The sequence below is a fragment of the Meleagris gallopavo genome, unplaced genomic scaffold (genome assembly GCF_905368555.1).
Source record: "Meleagris gallopavo unplaced genomic scaffold, MGAL_WU_HG_1.1 scaffold_9, whole genome shotgun sequence".
Taxonomy (NCBI): Eukaryota; Metazoa; Chordata; class Aves; order Galliformes; family Phasianidae; genus Meleagris; species Meleagris gallopavo.
In genome coordinates, this window is record NW_028147023.1 from 62,913 (window position 1) to 80,885 (window position 17,973).

Below are 17,973 nucleotides of genomic sequence, written 5' to 3' on the forward strand. Positions count from 1 at the left end.
CGGTACCGGTGATGAGGGTACACCGGTAGTGCTGGTACCGGAGGTGGTCACGGCGGTACCGGCGATAACTGTGGTACCGGTGATGGCTGTGGTGGTACCGGAGGTGGTTGTGGTGGTAGCGGCGGTACCAACAGCGGTAGCACCAGCGGTCCTCCTCTTACTGGTGGCACTGGGGTGTTGATACTGCCGGTACCGGTGTCGGTGGTACCGGCGGTGGACCTGGTGGTACCAGCAGCGGTTCGGATGGTACCGGTGGTGCTGTTACCAGTGGCACTGGCGGTGGCTGCGGCGGTGCCAATGGTGGCTGTGGCGGTACCGGTGTCAGTACCGGTGCTGGCGGTACCGGTGGCGGTGGCACCGCGCTATGAGGGCGCTGTGGGGTTCCCAGGAGGTGACGCGGGGACAGCGGTGACGGTGGTGGAGCTGAAGGGAAAAGTGGGGGGGGGGAAAGGGGGGCATTGAGGCACCTGGGGGGGGGCGGACCCCCAGTCGTACCCAGCACTGCAGGGGGGAAACTGAGGCACTGGGGGAATGAAAAGGACCCCCCCCCATTATCACTGAAGCACCGGTTAATGGGGGGAACAGGGGCACACGAGGGGGGGGAGGGGGGGAAGATCCCGTGGGTGGGGAAGTTAAGGGGTTGCATGGGGGGGAGGGTGGGGGAGTGGGACGCATGGGGGGGGGGTCCCATGGGTGAGGTTGTGGGGGGAGGGGGGAGTCCCAGCTCTAAGGGGGGGGCGGGTTACACAATTTGGGGAGGGGCTACGGGGGGGTCCCGTGGGTTGGGCTACGGGATGGGGGGAGGGGGACGCACGTGGAAGGGGAGGGGCTATGGGGGAGGTACAGTTTTGGGGGGGTCCCGTTCGGGGGGGGGCCGCACGTGGGGGGGAGGGGCCGTGGGGGGTTCCGTGGGTGGGGCGGTGGGGGGGGGGGCAGCTTTAGGGGGGGGGCCGACGTTGCGTTATTGAGGGGAGAGTTCCGACTCTGGGGGGGGGGAGGGGGACACACGTGGGGGGGAGGGGCTACGGGGGGGTCCGTGGGTGGGGCCTTTTAGGGGGTGGGGGGGAGGGTCCGGTTCTGGACGGGGGGGGGGGAAGGGGGAAGAAGGGAGCTCGGGGTGAGGGGTGGGAAGGGGGCCGTGGGAGGAGCCGAGGGGAGGGGGTCGTGGGGGGGTCCCAACACGGGGGGGGGGGGGGACTCACCCGGCCATGGCGCGGCGCCGCGGCTGCAGCGGAGCGGTGGGGGGGCGGTGGGAGGGGGGGGGCAGTGACTAAGCAGCGCGCGGCGCCCGCGTCGCCGTAAGAGTCCCCTGGCCACGCCCCCTCCGCGTGACGTCACCGCGAGGGCACGCCCCCCCGCCGCCGTTTTCCCTCCACAATAAAAGTTCCTCCGGAGGGCGGGGGGAGGGGGGAACACCGTGACCCCTGCGTGACCTCTGCGTGACCCCTGGGTGTCCCCAAATCACCTGGTGTCCCCTTGGTGTCCCCGGGTTCCCTGGTGTCCCCATGTCACCCAGGGGTCCCTTGAGTGTTTCCGTGACACAGAGATTGGGACTCCCCCCACTAAAATCCTACAAGGACCTTCTGACCCTGTAGAGGACCCCAATTCCTACAGGGCCCACCCCAACTCTAAAGGAACCCCATAGCCTATGGGGACCCCAAGCCCCATAGAGATTACCCAGCCCTACAGGGGACGCCAAAAACGCCCCCGAATGTCCCCGTGCCCCACACCAGGGCTCCTCAGGAAGACGTCAGGCCGCACACCAGGCTCCGTCTCCATGGCGACCGCCCTCCTGACACTACTTCCGTCAAGCTGCCGGGATACTTCCGCCACTCGCGTCCCTACTTCCGCCCTTCCTGCACATACTTCCGCCCGCCCCCGGCGCCACTTTCCGCCCGTCCTGGTCCTACTTCCGTCCGTCGGAACCCAACTTCCGCCCGCTTACGGCGCCACTTCCGCTCCGCGCCCGCCTTGCAAATGGCGGCGGCGGCGGTGCCCGGGAGAGCCCGGCCGAGGCTCCGCCCCTTACCGAGACCACGCCCCCTCCGGGGCCGCGCCCCCCGCCGCCGCCATGAGCGCGGGCGGCGGCCGGGCCCCCCCGGGTCCCGGTTCTGCTTCCGGTCCCGGTGAGGGGCCCCGGGTTCGAGGCCGCGTCCTGTCGGCCCTGACCGGAGTGCGCTACGGTGATGAACGGGGGGTGCGGGGGTCCTGGGGGGCCGTCCGGGGGCGGGGTCCTGGGGGGCGGTTGTGGGGTTGAAGGGGGTGGGGGGGGGCTTGGGGGTCCTGGAGTGGCGCGCGGGGGTCAACGGGGGTCCAGAGGAGGGGGGTCAACGGGAATGAATGGGGGTCGTGGGGAGGGTATGGGGGGGAGGGGGTATAGGGGGGCTTAGGGATGGAATGGGGGTCGTGTGAGTTGTGGGGGTGCCGGGGGGGGCTGGGGAGAGATTGGGGTCAGAAGGGGGTCGGGGGGGGTTAACGGGGGGCTCGTTGTGGCTTTGGGGTCTGGGGGCCGTGGGGGTCTCAGGGGTTTTGGGGTGGGGCTCTGGGGGTTGACGGGGCGCTGGGTCGGGTCGGGGGTCACTGCTGGGGATTGGGGGGGGGGCTCGTTTTACACTGGGGGCTTTAACGTTTCTTGGGGTTGGGGTCCCCCTCCCTCCCAGGTTGGACGCTGCGGCCCCGCACCCACTTCAGCCCCACGTCCCCCCTGCACCTCCTGGGCCGCTCCTACTGCCTGGCAGCCGACGGTCAGCACTGGGGGGGCGGGGCTTATTTCAGGGGTTGGGGGGGGTCTCAGCGGGTCCCGTGGCACGCAATTCCCCCCCCCAAATGCGCAGGGGACGCGGAGCGGTTCCGCCGCGATTTTGGCTCCCTCGTGTGGCTGACGTACCGCCGGGGCTTCCCGCTGCTGCGCGGCACCGCCTGGAGCTCCGACGGCGGCTGGGGCTGCGCGCTGCGCTCGGGGCAGATGCTGCTGGCACAGGGGCTGCTGCTGCACCGCGTGGGGAGGGGTGAGCCCCGCAAAGACCCCCCCCAAAAAACAAAGCGGCCCTCGAAGCGCTGCACCGCTGCCGGGGGAGGGAAAGGAACCGCCCAGCGTGCCCCGAAATCCCACCTGAAGTCGCCCCCCACCCCCCAATATTGTCCTGCTCAGATGGTCCTCAGAGTCGTCCCCAAATCGTCCTCAGAGTCCCTCCCCAAATCCATCCAAATTCACCCCAAATCTCTTCACAATTCCTCAGCAACTGCAAATCCCTCCCGCTCTCCTCCAGTGCTGCCAGTCCTCCCCAACCCCCCTCCTAATGCCCCCAAATCCCCCTCCTCACACACCCAAATCCCTCTGGCACCCCCAAATCCTCCTCCTGACACCCTCAAATCCCACCCAACGCCCCAGACCCCCTTCCCAACACCCCCAAATCCCCCTCCTCACACCTTAACCCCCCCTCTCAGCACCCCTAAATCCCTGACACCCCCAAATCTCCCCCAGTTCCCCCTAAATCCTCTTCCTGATTCCCAAATCCCCCCAGTTCACCCCCAAATCCCCCACAACTCCCCCTGATCCCCCTCCCAATTCCCCCAAACCCCTTCCCACAGCCCCACGGCCCCTTTCCAAGCCCCCCCCAAGTCCTTTCCGAATCCCTCTGACACCCCAAAACCCCCACAGTCCCCCCCAAGTCTCTTCCCCCCCCACCCACCCCTCTCCCTTTTATAGACAGGACATGGGCCGATGCCCCGGGGGGTCCGTCCCCCCCTCGCCCCCCGGACACAGAGCGGTGTCACCGGGCCCTGGTGGCCCTTTTTGGGGACCACCCCAACGCCCCCTTCGGCATCCACCGCCTGGTGGAGCTCGGCCGCGGCGCTGGGAAGCGTGCAGGGGATTGGTACGGCCCCTCCATTGTGGCACACATCCTCAGGTCAGACCCCAAAGGGGCGGGGGGGGCATGGGGGGGCTCTGACCCCAAATGATGGGTCTGGGACCCCGCCCTGAAAGATTTGGGGTGCAGGAAGGCGGTGGAGAGCTGCCCCGAGGTCTCCGGGATGGCGGTGTACGTCGCGCAGGATTGCACCGGTGGGGGTCCCGGCTCTGTGCGCCCCCCTCCCAACACTCTGTGTCCTGGGGGGGGTCCCTGCTGAGCCCCCCGCCCCCAATTTTGGCAGTGTACAAAGAGGACATCACGGCGCTGCTGGAAGGGGACGCTGAGGCGGCCGTCATCGTGTTGGTGCCCGTCCGCCTGGGAGGGGAACGGCTCAACCCTGTCTACGTGGAGGGCATGAAGGTGGGGGGCGGGGGGGCTGCGCTGCGTCCCCATGGGGGTGTTTTCCATCCCAGAGGGACACGGAGGGACAAATAGGGCCGTTCTCCATCCCTGGGCCGTGGGGAGGGGTGGGAGGTGGACGATCTCCGTGTTGAGGTTCTACGGAGGCCAGCACCCTTGGAGAGGATGAGGGGGAACGAATGAGGACCGTTTTCCATCCCTGGCCAAAGGGAAGGACGGGATGGGGACAACCTGCCCCAAAGCTCTGTGGGAGCCACCGCCACGCTGTCCTCCGTGCCGGAGGGGAGAAAGAGGGACAAACTGGGGCCATCTTCCGTCCCTGAGCCACGGGGAGGGGCGGCAGGGGACAACCTCCATCCTTCAGGTTGTGCGAAGGCCACAGAGGGGACAGGGAGGGACAGATGGGGCCATCCTTCAACCCTGGGCCGTGGGGAGGGATGGGATGGGATGGGGATCAGCTCTGTCCCCAAGGTGCAACGGAGGCCATCACAGAGGTGTCTCCCTGTCTGTCTGTCTGTCTGTCTGTCATCTCCCCCCCCCCCCCCCCAGGAGCTGCTGAAGCTGCAGTGGTGCCTGGGCATCATTGGGGGCAAACCACGCCATTCTCTCTACTTCATCGGTTTCCAAGGTATGGGGGGGAGCTGGGGGTGGGAGGGGGGGGCACGCCATGCCCCCAGTGTCACCACTGTGTCCCCCCCCCCCAGACAACTTCCTGCTCTACATGGACCCCCACTACTGCCAGCCCTTCGTGGACACCACGGCCGCCTCCTTCCCTCTGGAGGTGTGTGTGTGGGGGGGGGCAGCACACAGAGCCATTTTTTGGGAGGGGGGAAGGGGGGGATGTGATGCTCACACCCCCCCCCCCCCGCAGTCGTTCCGTTGCAGCTCCCCCCGCAAAATGCCCTTCTCCAAGATGGACCCCAGCTGTGCTCTGGGTTTCTACGCACGGCGCGGCCGCGACCTGGACCAGCTGTGTGCTGAGCTCCGCCGTGTGAGTCCTGCTTCAAATGGGGGGGGAGCAACCAGAGACCCCCCCCATCACCACAACTCCCCCACATCACTGTAACACCCCCCCCCAATTGCTGCACCCCCATTGCCACAACCCCCCCCATCACTACAATCTGCTCTCTCTATATGGCTGCGACCCCCCCCCAGTGTTTATGTGACTCCCCCCCATCACTGCAACCCCCCCCCTTTTTTATGAGCCCAATGCACATCTCTGTGACCCCCCCACATCACTCTGACCCCCCCATCACTTCGATCCCCTCTCCTCCTCGTTGCTGCAACCCCCCCCCCACACGGTTGTGACATCCCCGTTGCTGTGCCCCCTCCTCCCCTCACCAGGACCCCCCCCAATCACACTGACTCCCCCTCCCCAATCACCACAACCCCCCCCATCTCTGTGATCCCCTCCAAAATCACTGTGCCCCCCCAGGTGCTGGAGGCCCCCCCAGGGAAGGAACGCTACCCCATGTTCACCGTGGCTGAGGGACGGGCGCAGGACCACCAGCCCTCCCCCCCCGTGTCGCCCCCCCCCAGCACAGACGAGGTGCTGCCCACTCCTGCCCCCCCCCGGCGCCCCAAGGGCAGGAGGAGTCGGGGGGGGGACGACTTCGTGCTGCTCTAATTTGGGGGTGGGGGGGGAGGGTATGGCAACCCCCCCCTCGAAATGCGTGGGGGGGGGGCAACTCAGGGTCTCTGAACGCTCAGGGCTGGAGGGGGGGGGGAAAGGAGGTGGACACCCCCCCCCACCGCACCCCCAATCGGGGAACCAACCCCCCCCTCGATTCCCACCCCCCCTCCCCCCCCCCCAATATCGTTGGCTGCTCGTGGTGAGGTGGGGGTTTATTTATTTGACTCAGGACCCCCCCGGGGGCCAAAAATGCCATTAAAAGTGAACCGGAGCTCAGCGTCACTTTTCCATGGGGGTCCTGGGGGGGCGGGGGGGGGCACTGCGGACCACCCCCCTCCTCTGCCTCCGCCGCAGCTCCCGGTAGCGCAGGCGTTTCGGGTTGAGGCCAAAGGCTCTGAGCCGCCCCCCCGCAAAGCGGAGCCCCCCCAGGCGCACCCCAAATCCCCCCCCCCGCCTCCGGGACCCCCCCGCTTTGCTCCGTTCTGGGTCCTGCTGCTTCTGCCCCCCCGTTTGGGGGGGTTTGGGGTGGGGTCTTCTGATCTGTGAGGGAGAGGGAGAGATGTGACCCCCTCCCCACTTTGTCATTCCCAGCCCCCCCCCAAAAAAATCCCATTACTTACATGGCTGCCAGGGATGGGGGGGACCTCATTTTGTCCCGCTGCTTCTGCCCCCCCATTTTGGGGGGTTTGGGGGCGGGGTCTTGCACTCTGTTGGGAGGAGAAGGGGGTGAGAGAGTCGAGCCCCCCCTTAATTTCTCATCCCCCCCCCCCCCAAATCCCATTACTTACATGGCTGGGAGGGAGGGGGGGGACGCCTCTTTGTGCCTCACTTGGTCCTGATGCTTCTGCCCCCCCATTTTTGGAGCTTTGGGGGGGTTTGGTGTGGGGGTGGCATCCTCGGCTCTGTGTGTGGGGGTGACAGAGTTGTGACCCCCCCCAGTGTGTTTCCCCCCCCCCCCCCCAAATCCCATACTTACACAACCCCGGGGGGGACAACCCCACTTTGCGCCGCTGTTTGTCCCGCTGCTTCTTCCCCATTTTGCTTCTGGGGCTCTTTGGGGCCGGGGGGGGCTCCTCCTCTGCTCTGTGTGTGCGTGGGGGGTGGGGGGGGTGATGTGAGTTGTGACCCCCCCCCACAATGTGACCCCCCCTCCCCCCCCCAAAAAATCCTGTACTCACTCCGCCGTGAGGGACTTGAGGATCTGATGCTTCTTCCAGAGGTTCTGTGCCCTGCGGCTGTAGTTGGCCTGGTCCTGGCGCTCCTCCCGCTCTGATCTGGCGGGGGGGGGGACACTGAATGACCCCCCCCCAAAACCAAAATGATGGGGTGGGGGCAATGGGAGCACCGCCCCCCCACCCACCGATACATGCAGGTCTTGCGCAGCGAACACCAGCGGTTCAGCTCCTTGTCATCGGCGGCCAGGATCTGGGGGGGGCAAAGTGGGGGGGGCAGAGGTAAACGGGGGGGGTTAGGGATAAACTGGGGGGGGTGGGGGCAAATGGGGGGGTTAGGGGCAAACGGGGCGGGGGGGTCAGGGGTAAACTGGGGGAGTGAGGAGCAAACGGGTGGCAGGAGCAAAATGGGAATGAAGAAGCAAAGTGGGGGGGTCAGGAGCAAAATGGGGGGGGGTCATGGGCCCCTCTCCCCTCCCCCAGGGGTCCCAACCTCCTCGGTGGTGAGGCCGAAGTCGCAGGGCACGACGCTGCGGTACTTGAAGCGGCACGGCAGGTCCCCCACCAGGTCCTCGTAGTCCAGCCCATAATACTCATCCAGGTACTGCTCAAAGCTGCTGGCGGCTGCAGCGGGAGGGGGGGAGGGTCAGCAATCCTCGGGGGGGGGGCGGTTTGGGGTGGGGGGGCCCCGGCTGCCTCTCACCGGGGTCAAATGTGGGTTTGTGTCGCTCCACCGCCTCTCGGAAGTGCGAGCGGCGCCGCTTCCTGCCCAGGGCCGGGGGGTCTCTGCGCCGGGGGGGGGCCGGGGGGGCCGCGGGGTCGTAGTCGGCGTCCATCTGTGGGGTGGGGGCTCAGGGGGGGTCCGGCGGTACCCCGGGGGGCACAGAGCTGGGGGGGGGGGGGGATACGCACCACGAAGTCGGGGTCCTCGCAGTGCGGCTCCGCGCGGCCGCTCCACGTGTCCCAGTTCCAGGTGTCTGCGGGGGGTGGGGGGGACTTCAGGGATTCGGCGGTAGGGGTGTCTGGGGGGGGGGGGGGGGCAGAGGGCACCCACTCACCCTCCTGCCCTTCCTCCTCCTCCTCCTCCTCGTCCTCCTCAAATTGTGGCTTCTCCTCCTCCACGCAGCCGTAGAAATCGTCCCCAAAGACCTCCTGGGAACAGGGGGGGGGGGGGTCAGAGGGGACGTGGGGCAGATTGGGGGCATGGGGGGCAAGGGATGGGACAGCGTGGGGACACGGGATGGTCTGGGGACACGGGGATGGGGGTGAGGAAAGGATCGGACAGACAGGAGCGCACAGGACAGCCTGCGGACAAGGGCCAGTTTGGGGACACGGGGATGGGGACAGCGGGACAGGATGGGGTCACAGAAAGACGGATTTGGGGACATGAGGACGGGGGTAGGATGGGATGGAGAGAGATCAGAGGGGACAGGAGGGGGACGTGGGGACAGGAGAACAGGAGGAGATGGCTGCAGCAGAACCGGGTGGGACAGGGTTGGATGGAGAGCGTCCTGGTGGGGGTGGGACGGGGATGTGGGGACGGGAGGCGGGGCGACACGGGGCCAGAATGGGAACAGGATGGGGACACGGGGGCAAGAGGGGATGGCTGCAGCGGAACAGGGTGGGATGGAGAGCGTCCCGGTGGGGCCGGGAGGGTAAAATGGGGGGGGGAGGGGGAAGGACGCACGGCCATCATGCGGTCGTGCTGCGCGGGGTCGAAGTCGCCGTCCAGCTGGCTGAGGCTGAAGCCCACGGTGCCGTTCCCGGTGATGCCCTGCAGGCGCTGCAGGCGGGCGCTGATCTCCTCCCGCTTCAGCTTCTTCAGCTGCTTCAGCTCCTCCCGCTTCCTCTCCTTCTCCTGGGGGGGAAAAATGGGGGTGTGGGGGCGCACACGGCCGGGGGGCGTCCCCTCCATTCCCTCCGTCCCCTCCGTCCCTCACCTTCCTCTTCCTCTCCTGCACCCTCTCCCGTTTCTCCTTCCGGCGCTCATCGCGGCGTCGCACCGACGTGGTGATGCTGCGGGGGTACGTCTGCACCTGGGGGGGTGGGGAGGGGGACACACACACGGCTGGGGACCGTCAGGGCCACCCCTGTCCCCTCATCCCCTCCCTGCTCATCTCGAGCATCCCCTGACCCCCCGGCCCTGTCTGTGACCCCCCCATGTGTCCCCTGACTCCTCCATAATTGACCCCCCCATCCTTTCCCTCCCTGTCCCCATGTAGACCCCTGACCCCCCCGTGTCCCCCGATCCCCTCCCCATCCCTGATGCCATGCCCTCATCCCCCCCACCCTGCCCCGCCCCCCCAAGCATCCCCTAATCCCCCCACCCGTCCCCTGATCCCCTCTGTCCCCAGCCCCCAAAAAACATCCCCTGCCCCCCAAGCGTCCTTCGGCCCCATCCCCTGACCCCCCCCAAATGCCCCCTGATCCCCTCCTGCCCTGATCCCCCAACCCTGTCCCCTCACATCCCCCGTCCCCCCCTCACATCCCCCGTCCCCCCGCACCCCCCACCTGCTGTGCCCCCGGCTCCTGGAAGCGGAAGTTGTAGCTCCGCTCGAAGTCCTCCTGCCGCGCCAGGAACAGCTCACCTTCATCCGATGAGTCGGCCACGCTCAGAGCAGGGGGGGCCCTGCGGGGGGTGGGGGGACACTGAGGGGGCAATGGGACACGGGGGGGGGGGGCAGGGGGACACGGGGGGGCAGCGCTCACCCCTCGCCTTCCTCTCCCTCCTCCTCCTCCTCCTCCTCCTCCTCCTCCTCCTCCTCGTGCCGGTAGCCATCGTTCAGGATGTAATCCCGCAGGAAGCGCTCGCCCGGGTCCAGCGACGGGTCGGCCCAGTAGCGCTGCAGTGGCACCTGTGGGATGTGGGCACGTGGGGACACCGGGCTTGGGGACATGGGGACACGAAAGTCAAGGGTGTGGCGCCTGGGGACTCACAGACACAGGCATTGGGGCTTGGGGACATGGGGACGGGGACACGGATGTAGGGCTCGGGGACACAGCTTGGGAAAGTGGGGACGCAGGGCTTAGGAACGTGGGGATGTGGGGACACAGGGATTTGGGGCTGTGAAGACGTGGGGACAAGAGGCTTGGGAGAGCTATGGGGACATGGGAACGGAGAGCTTGGGGACACGGGGACATGGGGACAGGACACAGATGAAGGAGGGCTTGGGGACATGGGGCTTGGGAGAACTTCAAGGACAAGGGGACAGGGACACGGATGGAGAACTTGGGGACATGGGGACACGGGGATGTGGGGTCACAAACCTTGGGAGAGCTTCTAGGATCAGGGAACAGGGACATGGGAATGAGGACACAGGGATAGGGACACAGATGTAGGGTTTGGGGACATGGGGAGACAAGGCTTGGGGATGCGGGGACATGGGGACACACAGGGACACGGGGACACACGGGGACATGACATGGGGACAGGCACACAGGGCTGCCTGACCAGGTCCTGCAGCCGCTCCTCCTCGGGGACGTCCCCCTGTCCCTTCAGCCAGCGGATGTAGTCCTCCTCCTCGCGGGCCTGGGGGGGCACAGCGTCACCCCCCGTGTCCCCAAAGCGTCCCCACCGTGCCCCCCCTCCCCCCTCCTCACCTTCTCCTCTGCCGTCCGATGGCGGCGCCGCAGCAGTGACCCCCCCCCTCTCCTCCTCCTCCTCCTCCTCGTCGCTCTCAGCCACAAACGGTCGGAAGCTGTGGGGGGGGCGGGGGTGACAACGCAGTCACCCCAGGTTCCGTGTCCCCATATCGTCCCCCACCAGCTCCCATGTCCCCATACGTCCCTCACCCCCCTTGTCCCACGTCCCCCCCCCACGGCTCTCCCACCTCTCCTTCAGCTCCCGCTGCTCCTCCACGTAGCTCTTGGAGGCTGTTTTCTAAAAGGGGGGGGAATAAGGATATGTTGGTGGGGGGGGGTCACACCACTGTGCCTCCCCAGCCCCCCCAGCCCCCATCTGACCTTCCTCCGCGCAGCCGCTGCCTCCTCCTCCTCCTCCTCGTCCACGTATTTGCTGTGGAAAAAAGTGGTTGGGCTCACGTCCCCTTCCTCCCCAAAACAATGTGTCCTAACCCCAAAATAAAGCCCCCCCCCAATAGAATAACATCTCAACCCCAAATAACGCATCCCAATTCCAAAACGATGCACCCCCACCCCGCAATAATGTCCCCCCCCCCACCCAGGGGTGCGTCCCAACCCCAAATAAAGCATCCCCCCCCCCTCAGAATAACAGCTCTGATCCCAAATTATGGGCCCCCCTCCCACAATAACACTCTGAACCCCACAATAACCCCAAACCAATGTGCCCCCCCCAAATTAACAGCCCCCCCCCATATAGATGCTCACCCCCCCCTCTCCAGGACCACTTTCCGCTCATAGTCCTTCACATAAAGCGGCTCCGGCTCCGCGCTGCCCCCCCCGTCGCTTTCCTCCGAGGACTCTGGGGACAGTTGGGGACCCCCCCAGGATTATTTTTTTGGGGGAGGGGGGGAGAACACCCCCAGGACCCCCCCTCAATACCGGGGCTGCTGTAGAAGGTGGTGTCCTGCTGGTAGATGCGGGGATCCTTCGTCTTCAGCAGAGACAGCGTGCGGTAGAAATCGCGCTCCAGGCGGGGGTCCGGAGGCTGGGGGGGGGGGGGGGAACGGGAGATTGGGGGGGGGCAATGGGAAATGGGGGGGGCACAGGGAGATGGAGAAGCATTGAGAGAGGGGGGTGGTAATGGGTCATGGGGGGGCACAGGGAGAACAGAATGGCGAGGGGTTATGGGGGGGCTGGGAGGTGGGGGGGCAATGGCAAATGGTGGGGGGGGGGGGCTGGAATATGGGGGGCACCCGGAGGTGGGTTCAGAGATACGGGGGGAGACAACGGAAAATGGGGGGGGTGCTGGGAGACGGGGTCAGAGATTGGGGGGCACCGGGATGGGGGGGGGCACGGAGTTGGGGGGGCAATGAGATACGAGGGGGACGCCGGGATACGGGGGGCAGTGCCGGCTGGGGGGGATATGGGGGCACCGGGACGCGCTCCGCCCCCCCCGCTCACCGCCACCCCGCTGCTGTCGCTGTCGGTGCCGCTGTCGCTGTCGCTGTCCGCTGCGTCCCCATAGCGGTCCTGCACTGGGGGGGGAACGCGAGACCCCTCACAGCTCCGCCCGGGGTGCCCCAGGCCCCGCCCCCTCCCGGTAGCCCCGCCCCCTCCCGGTAGCCCCGCTCACGCCGCTGCAGTTCCTCGCGCCGTCGGTACCGCGCGTAGCGCTGGGCGAAGGCCGCGTTCACGCGCAGCTCCGGCGCCGCCATTTTCCCCCGCCCCTTTGCGTCTCACTTCCTTGCGTCACTTCCGCTGCGCCTCACTTCCGTCCCCGCCTCTCTTAAAGCGGCCACGCGGTGGGTCCCACCCACTCAGAGGCCACGCCCCCCCCCGCGAGGCCGCTGATTGGCTGCGGTGTTTTCGGGGGGGGAGAAGGGGGTGGTCGTTCGGGACTCGAAAAATCGCGCGGGAATCGTCGTCCCCCCCCTCCCCCACCCAAACCCTCCCCCCCCAAAGTGAAACCCCAACAAAAGGGCGGGGGCAGCGCGGTCACAGCTCTGGGCTTTATGGGGAAACCCCCTCTAAGGGTGGGAGGCCGTGGGGGGGTGGTCTGTGGGGGGGTCCATGTTGGGGTCCATGGGGTTGTGGTCCACGGAGGGGCTCCCGAGGTCCTCAGGCGGTGCGCAGCTGGTAATCTGTGGGGAGAGGTGGTGAGGAAGGGGGGGTTGGGGGGGACCTGGGGGGTCCACGGTGTTTGGGGGGGGGGTTCCCAGCTCACCCCCGCTCTGTGTGATGTAGCGGACCCAGGGCAGCGCCTGATAGCCGCTCTTCTCAATGATCTTCATGTAGCGCACCTGGGGGGGGGCAAAGGGGGAGGCGTGGAGTGGGGACCCCTCCATGGGGCCACCGTTGTCTACATCCCCGCGTTCCACCCCAAAAACTCATCGATGCACCTCCACGGGGCCACCCCCCCGTCCACGTCCCCGTGTCCCATCCTAAGAACACGGGGGCACCTCCCCGGCTTCACCCCCACTGTCCACGTCCCCCTCCCAAAGCACAGGGGCCACCCCCAACCCCATCCTCCATTCCCAATGTACTTCATCACCCCCCTCCATCCCTGGCTGTGTCACCTGGATGCCGGACACGGTGAAGTAGGGGATCTCGAAGCGCACTGCGATGGGCGGCCGCCCCTCATCCTCCTCCTTCTCCACGCTGGGCAGCCCCAGGTGTGCCCGCAGCGTGTGCTCCTTCCCACCCTGCCAGCGTGGGGACGTGGGGACATCGGAACAGGGATGTGGGGACGTGGGGACGCGGGGATATGGGGACATTGTTGTGGAGTTGTGGGGACGTGGGGACATCGCCCTGGGGTGAGGGGACACAGGGATGTGAGGATGTGGGGGTGTAGGGATATGGGGACGAGGGGGATATGGAAATCAAGGGGTCTGGGGGCAGGGGGAAGGGGGTGTGGTCAGGTGGGGGACAGGGGGACATGGGGTGATGGGGATGTGGGGACATGAAGATGTGGGGATAGGGGGACATGGGGTGATGGGGACACTTCTGCGGGGATGTTGGTACATGGGGACAAGAGGCTTGGGAGAGCTATGGGGACATGGGAATGGAGAGCGGAGGGACACGGGGACATGGGGACGTGGGAGAGCTTTGGGGACAGGGACACAGAGGGCTTGAGGACACGGGGCTTGGGAGAGCTTCAAGGACAAGGGGACAGGGACGCGGATGGAGGGCCTGGGGACACAGGGACACAGGGATGTGGGGACACGGGGACACGGTGGGCGGTGCTCTCACCGGGAAGGATTTGATGGTCCAGATGACGACGTTCCTCTCCGGGACGTAGCGGGCTGTGCCGGCGCTGGCCTTGAACCGCGGTGAGTCGGCGTCGCTGGGCACCGGCACCGCGATCTCCACGCCTGTGGCCACCGACTGCTTCTTGAACTGCCCCTTGGCCTGGCGGAGGGGGGACCTCGTCACCGTGACATCAGCGCCACGTGGCGACTCCGGGATGTGACAGCGCCAGGGTGCAACCGTCAGCATAACGTCATCGTAACTGTGATCAATGATGTCACCAGGACCTCGACCTCGCCATCACCATGATCTCACCAGGACCACGGCCTCACCGACACAGGATCTCACAAGAGCTCACCACGCCATGACCTCACCCTGAGCTGCCCCTCCCCACGCCCTCCCCACGCCGACCTTGATGAGGATCTCGAGGCGGCTGTGCGAGAAGCGCTCGATGACGGACTCGATCCAGATGAGCGGTTTGGCGGCGGTGCTGAGGCGGTACGACATCAGCTCGAAGTCGCCGTCGGGTGGGATGAAGGAGATGGTGCGGTCGTTGTCGAAGCGCGAGAGCCGCACGCATTGGTGGAACTTCACGTCCTCCAGCTCCACCGATTTGTTGGTGCCCCCTGGGTTGGGTTGGGTTGAGTTGAGTTGGGTTGGGTTGAGCTGGGTTGATTTGGGTTGGGTTGAGTTGAGTTGGGTTGGGTTGGGTTGATTTGGGTTGGGTTGAGTTGGGTTGGGTTGGGTTGATTTGGGTTGAGTTGGGTTGGATTGATTTGGGTTGGGTTGGGTTGAGTTGGGTTGGGTTGGGTTGGGTTGATTTGGGTTGGGTTGGGTTGATTTGGGTTGGGTTGGGTTGATTTGGGTTGGGTTGAGTTGATTTGGGTTGGGTTGAGTTGGGTTGATTTGGGTTGGGTTGGGTTGAGTTGAGTTGAGTTGGGTTGGGTTGGGTTGATTTGGGTTGGGTTGGGTTGATTTGGGTTGATTTGGGTTGAGTTGGGTTGGGTTGATTTGGGTTGGGTTGGGTTGATTTGGGTTGGGTTGATTTGGGTTGGGTTGAGTTGATCTGGGTTGGGTTGATTTGGGTTGGGTTGGGTTGATTTGGGTTGGGTTGAGTTGGGTTGGGTTGAGTTGGGTTGGGTTGATTTGGGTTGGGTTGAGTTGGGCTGGGACCCCCGTTCGCCCCGCGCCCCACAGCCGCACTCACTGCCCGTCAGCTCGAAGAGGACGCGGTCGTTGAGGCCGAGGCGCAGTTCAGGCATCCCCGAGAGGAAGACCTTCAGGCGGATGCTGCCCACCACCTCACTGCGCACCACGCTGCCGCTGGCGCTCACCTGCACCAAAGCCACAGCCGCTGCAGTTCTTGGCAGCGCCGCCAGCGCCCCGCCTCCGTCACCATCGGCCCCGTCCTGGCCCCGCCCCAATTCCCAGCTCCGCTCCCTTCCTTCCCAGCCCCGAAACCATCAGTGGTCCCCCCCCACCCATAGCCCATCCCACCCCCACCTCAATCCCATCTTCATCCCATCTCCAACCCAAACCAACGCCACCCCAGTCCCAACCCACACTAATCCCCATCCCATCTCTGTTCCATCTGTATCCCAAACCCCATCCCATCCCAATCCCAACCCATCCCCAACCCAATCCCATCCCAATCCCCATCCTATCCCAAACCCAACGCAATCCCACCCCCACGCCACGCCCAATCCGAACTTCATCCCTTCCCCATCCCAATCCCAAACCCAGAATCACAGAATCGCCAAGGTTGGAAAAGACCTTCGAGATCATCCACTCCAACCCTCCACGTATCACCAATAGTTCTCACTACACCACGTCCCTCAACACAGAATCCAAATGTAATCCAAACCCATCCCATTCCCACCCAACCCCAAACACATCCCACCCCAATCCCACCCTAATCCCATCCCGTCCCAATCCCAATCCTAACTCAACCCCATCCGATCCCAACCCAATCCCATCCCAAACCCCATCCCATCTCATCCCCACCCCAACCCAAACCTCACCCCACCCCCCGCCCACCAGCAGGTTGACGGCCTCGACGACGTCGATGAAGACTTCGTTCTTTTTGTATTTGATGCCCTCGGAGCGCCAGGACACCGCGTTGGTCACCGTGGGGGGGACGCGCCCCCGCCCCGTCTCCAGCTTGGTGCCCTCCTGTGTGATGTACCTGCACCGGGGGGGCCGTGTGGGGCTGAGCCCCACAGCCCGGCCCATGGAGCCCCCCAACCCCCCCCCCACGCACTCCTGTAGGATTTTGCTGTCCGTTGTCTGCGGGAAGCCGAAGTCCATCAGCTCATCCAGCAGCTCGTAGACGGTGACGAAGTTGTCCCGAACGCTCTCCTCCTCCAACTCCTTGAAGTACTCCGAGAAAACCTGGGGGGTGGCGGCACCGCCGTGGGGGACCCCAGGGGGGTGGAGTGGGGACCCCCACAGTGGGACCCCTTTGGGATGGAGGTGGGACCCCAATGGGACGGAAGTGGGAGCCCCCCCCAGTGGGACACCATTGGGATGGAAGTGGGACCCCGTTGAGATGGGGAGTGGGACCCCCCCCCCCCGGTGGGGCCTCATTGGGATGGAGACGGGACCCCCAGCTGAGGTGGAGATGGGGACCCCCAGCAGAACCGCCATTGAGACGAAAGTAGGACCCCCAGTGGGACCCTCACTGGGTGGAGGTGGGAACCCATAGAGATGGGGAGTGGGACCCCCCCGGTGGGACCCCCCATTGGGGTGGAGGTGTCCCCCTCCCCCCCACCCACCTCCACCACTTTGTAGAGGAAGGAGAAGACCATGGAGGCGTTGGCGTTCTTCTTGGTGGCGGCCACCACTGAGTGCGGGGTCAAGGAGACGTCCCCAGTGGTATGGGGGGGTGGGGAGGGGTCCCAAGTTTGGGGGGGACACGGGGGTCACCACGGGGGGGTATGGGGTGAAGGGTAGGGGGTGACGTTGGGGTGACACGGGGGGGGGCAATGGGGAGGATGTGGGAGAGATGTGGGGTGACTGGGGGGACTTGGGGGGTGTGGAGGGCGTGGGGGGGACACAGGGTGACATGGGGGCAACATGGGGGTCAAGGGGGGGCCGTGGGGTATCGGGGCAATGCGGGAGTGACACGGGGTGACGTGGGGGGGATGCGGGGGGGATGCGGGGTGACACGGTGTGATGTGGGGGTGACTGGGGGGACTTGGGGGGGATGTGGCAACATAGAGGGTGAGGGGGGGGTGGGATTGATGTGGGGACGCGGGGGCAATATGGGGGGGGCGTGGGGGGGTGGGGGTCCCGGGGGTCTCAGGGTGCGGTAGAGGTTGTTGTGTTTGATCCAAAGGAAATGCACGTGGCCGTGGGGCAGCAGGGGGGCCAGCAGCCCCTCCTCCTCGCGCTGCAGCAGCAGCCCCGGGAAGCGCTCGATCTCCGCCATGGCCACATCGCCTTTGTAGTTCCGGCTGATGAGGGGCTGGGGGGGCGGGGGGGGTCAGCTGGGGGGGGGGGCGGCGTTGGACCCCCCCTCAAATCGGTCGTTCGGTGCCATCGTCGCCGCCACCCCTCCCCCCCCCCGTGACCTGGGGTGACCTCGGGGGATGGGGCTGCGCTATGGGGTGGGGGGGGCAGCGCGGGACCCCCCTCCGAACGGACTTTGTGTCACTCGCTGCCGTCACCGCCGCCCCCTCCCCGTGACCTGAGGTGACCCCAGGGGGGGTCCCGGGGGGGTCCCTCACCTTCCCCTTCAGGTCCAGGATGAAGACGGCTGAGGCGGACATGGCAGCGGCGCTCCCCGCCCCCCCGCCCCCCCACCGCATCCACCTGCGCCAGGTGAGCGCGTGGGGCCTTAAGGGGGGTTCCCTACTCCCTCCCCCCCCCAAAAACCGCGTGGACCCCCACTGGGGGGCATTCAGGGCAGCCCCCCACACCTCCCCCCGTCGGGGATCCCCAACCCAACGGAGGGTTTTCCGGACCCCCCCCACATTCGGGACCCCCGACTCAATCTGCGGCAGCGCTGTTGCCCCCCCGGACCCCCTTAGGGGTCCCCCACGGGGTCCAGCCCAAGGGGCGGGGC

At 66.2% G+C, this 17,973-nt stretch overlaps 3 protein-coding genes across 6 annotated transcripts; 1 reads left to right on the forward strand and 2 right to left on the reverse strand.

Moving 5' to 3' along the window:
* Positions 1 to 1,512: 1,512 nt before the first annotated feature.
* ATG4D (autophagy related 4D cysteine peptidase) lies at positions 1,513 to 6,178 on the forward strand. Of its 3 annotated transcripts, XM_085215223.1 has the most exons (10): positions 1,722 to 2,183; positions 2,661 to 2,744; positions 2,835 to 3,008; positions 3,710 to 3,911; positions 4,002 to 4,066; positions 4,156 to 4,274; positions 4,824 to 4,902; positions 4,979 to 5,055; positions 5,146 to 5,265; positions 5,710 to 6,178. In XM_085215223.1, exons 1-10 carry the CDS (start codon positions 1,778 to 1,780, stop codon positions 5,899 to 5,901), a joined length of 1,518 nt encoding a protein of 505 aa, XP_085071349.1. In that variant the 5' UTR covers positions 1,722 to 1,777; the 3' UTR covers positions 5,902 to 6,178. The 3 variants fall into 3 exon arrangements, with proteins under 3 accessions (XP_085071350.1, XP_085071351.1, XP_085071349.1); XM_085215224.1 differs by lacking the exon at positions 2,835 to 3,008 and having other exon boundaries at positions 1,513 to 2,183; XM_085215225.1 differs by lacking the exon at positions 4,979 to 5,055 and having other exon boundaries at positions 1,513 to 2,183; positions 5,710 to 5,853.
* KRI1 (KRI1 homolog) lies at positions 6,108 to 12,571 on the reverse strand. Its single transcript, XM_085215189.1, is given in 22 exon segments — positions 6,108 to 6,447; positions 6,528 to 6,614; positions 6,696 to 6,990; positions 7,086 to 7,181; positions 7,268 to 7,332; positions 7,573 to 7,703; positions 7,783 to 7,915; positions 7,992 to 8,056; positions 8,138 to 8,231; positions 8,767 to 8,937; positions 9,020 to 9,115; positions 9,591 to 9,708; positions 9,789 to 9,934; positions 10,531 to 10,608; positions 10,680 to 10,727; positions 10,729 to 10,777; positions 10,910 to 10,959; positions 11,043 to 11,094; positions 11,427 to 11,520; positions 11,601 to 11,706; positions 12,123 to 12,196; positions 12,295 to 12,571. Coding segments are annotated over 22 exon segments (2,391 nt in total). The 5' UTR covers positions 12,377 to 12,571; the 3' UTR covers positions 6,108 to 6,186.
* An 85-nt stretch (positions 12,572 to 12,656) lies between these two features.
* On the reverse strand, positions 12,657 to 17,765 carry AP1M2 (adaptor related protein complex 1 subunit mu 2). Of its 2 annotated transcripts, none has more exons than XR_014880797.1 (11): positions 17,636 to 17,765; positions 17,217 to 17,373; positions 16,682 to 16,749; positions 16,168 to 16,298; positions 15,945 to 16,092; positions 15,115 to 15,241; positions 14,319 to 14,533; positions 13,911 to 14,069; positions 13,238 to 13,469; positions 12,886 to 12,961; positions 12,657 to 12,802 (listed from the first exon to the last, which is right to left on the reverse strand). XR_014880797.1 is itself a non-coding variant. In XM_085215226.1 (11 exons), exons 1-11 carry the CDS (start codon positions 17,714 to 17,716, stop codon positions 12,780 to 12,782), a joined length of 1,311 nt encoding a protein of 436 aa, XP_085071352.1. In that variant the 5' UTR covers positions 17,717 to 17,765; the 3' UTR covers positions 12,657 to 12,779. The 2 variants fall into 2 exon arrangements, 1 of the variants encoding a protein (XP_085071352.1); XM_085215226.1 differs by having other exon boundaries at positions 13,238 to 13,363.
* Positions 17,766 to 17,973: the final 208 nt, after the last annotated feature.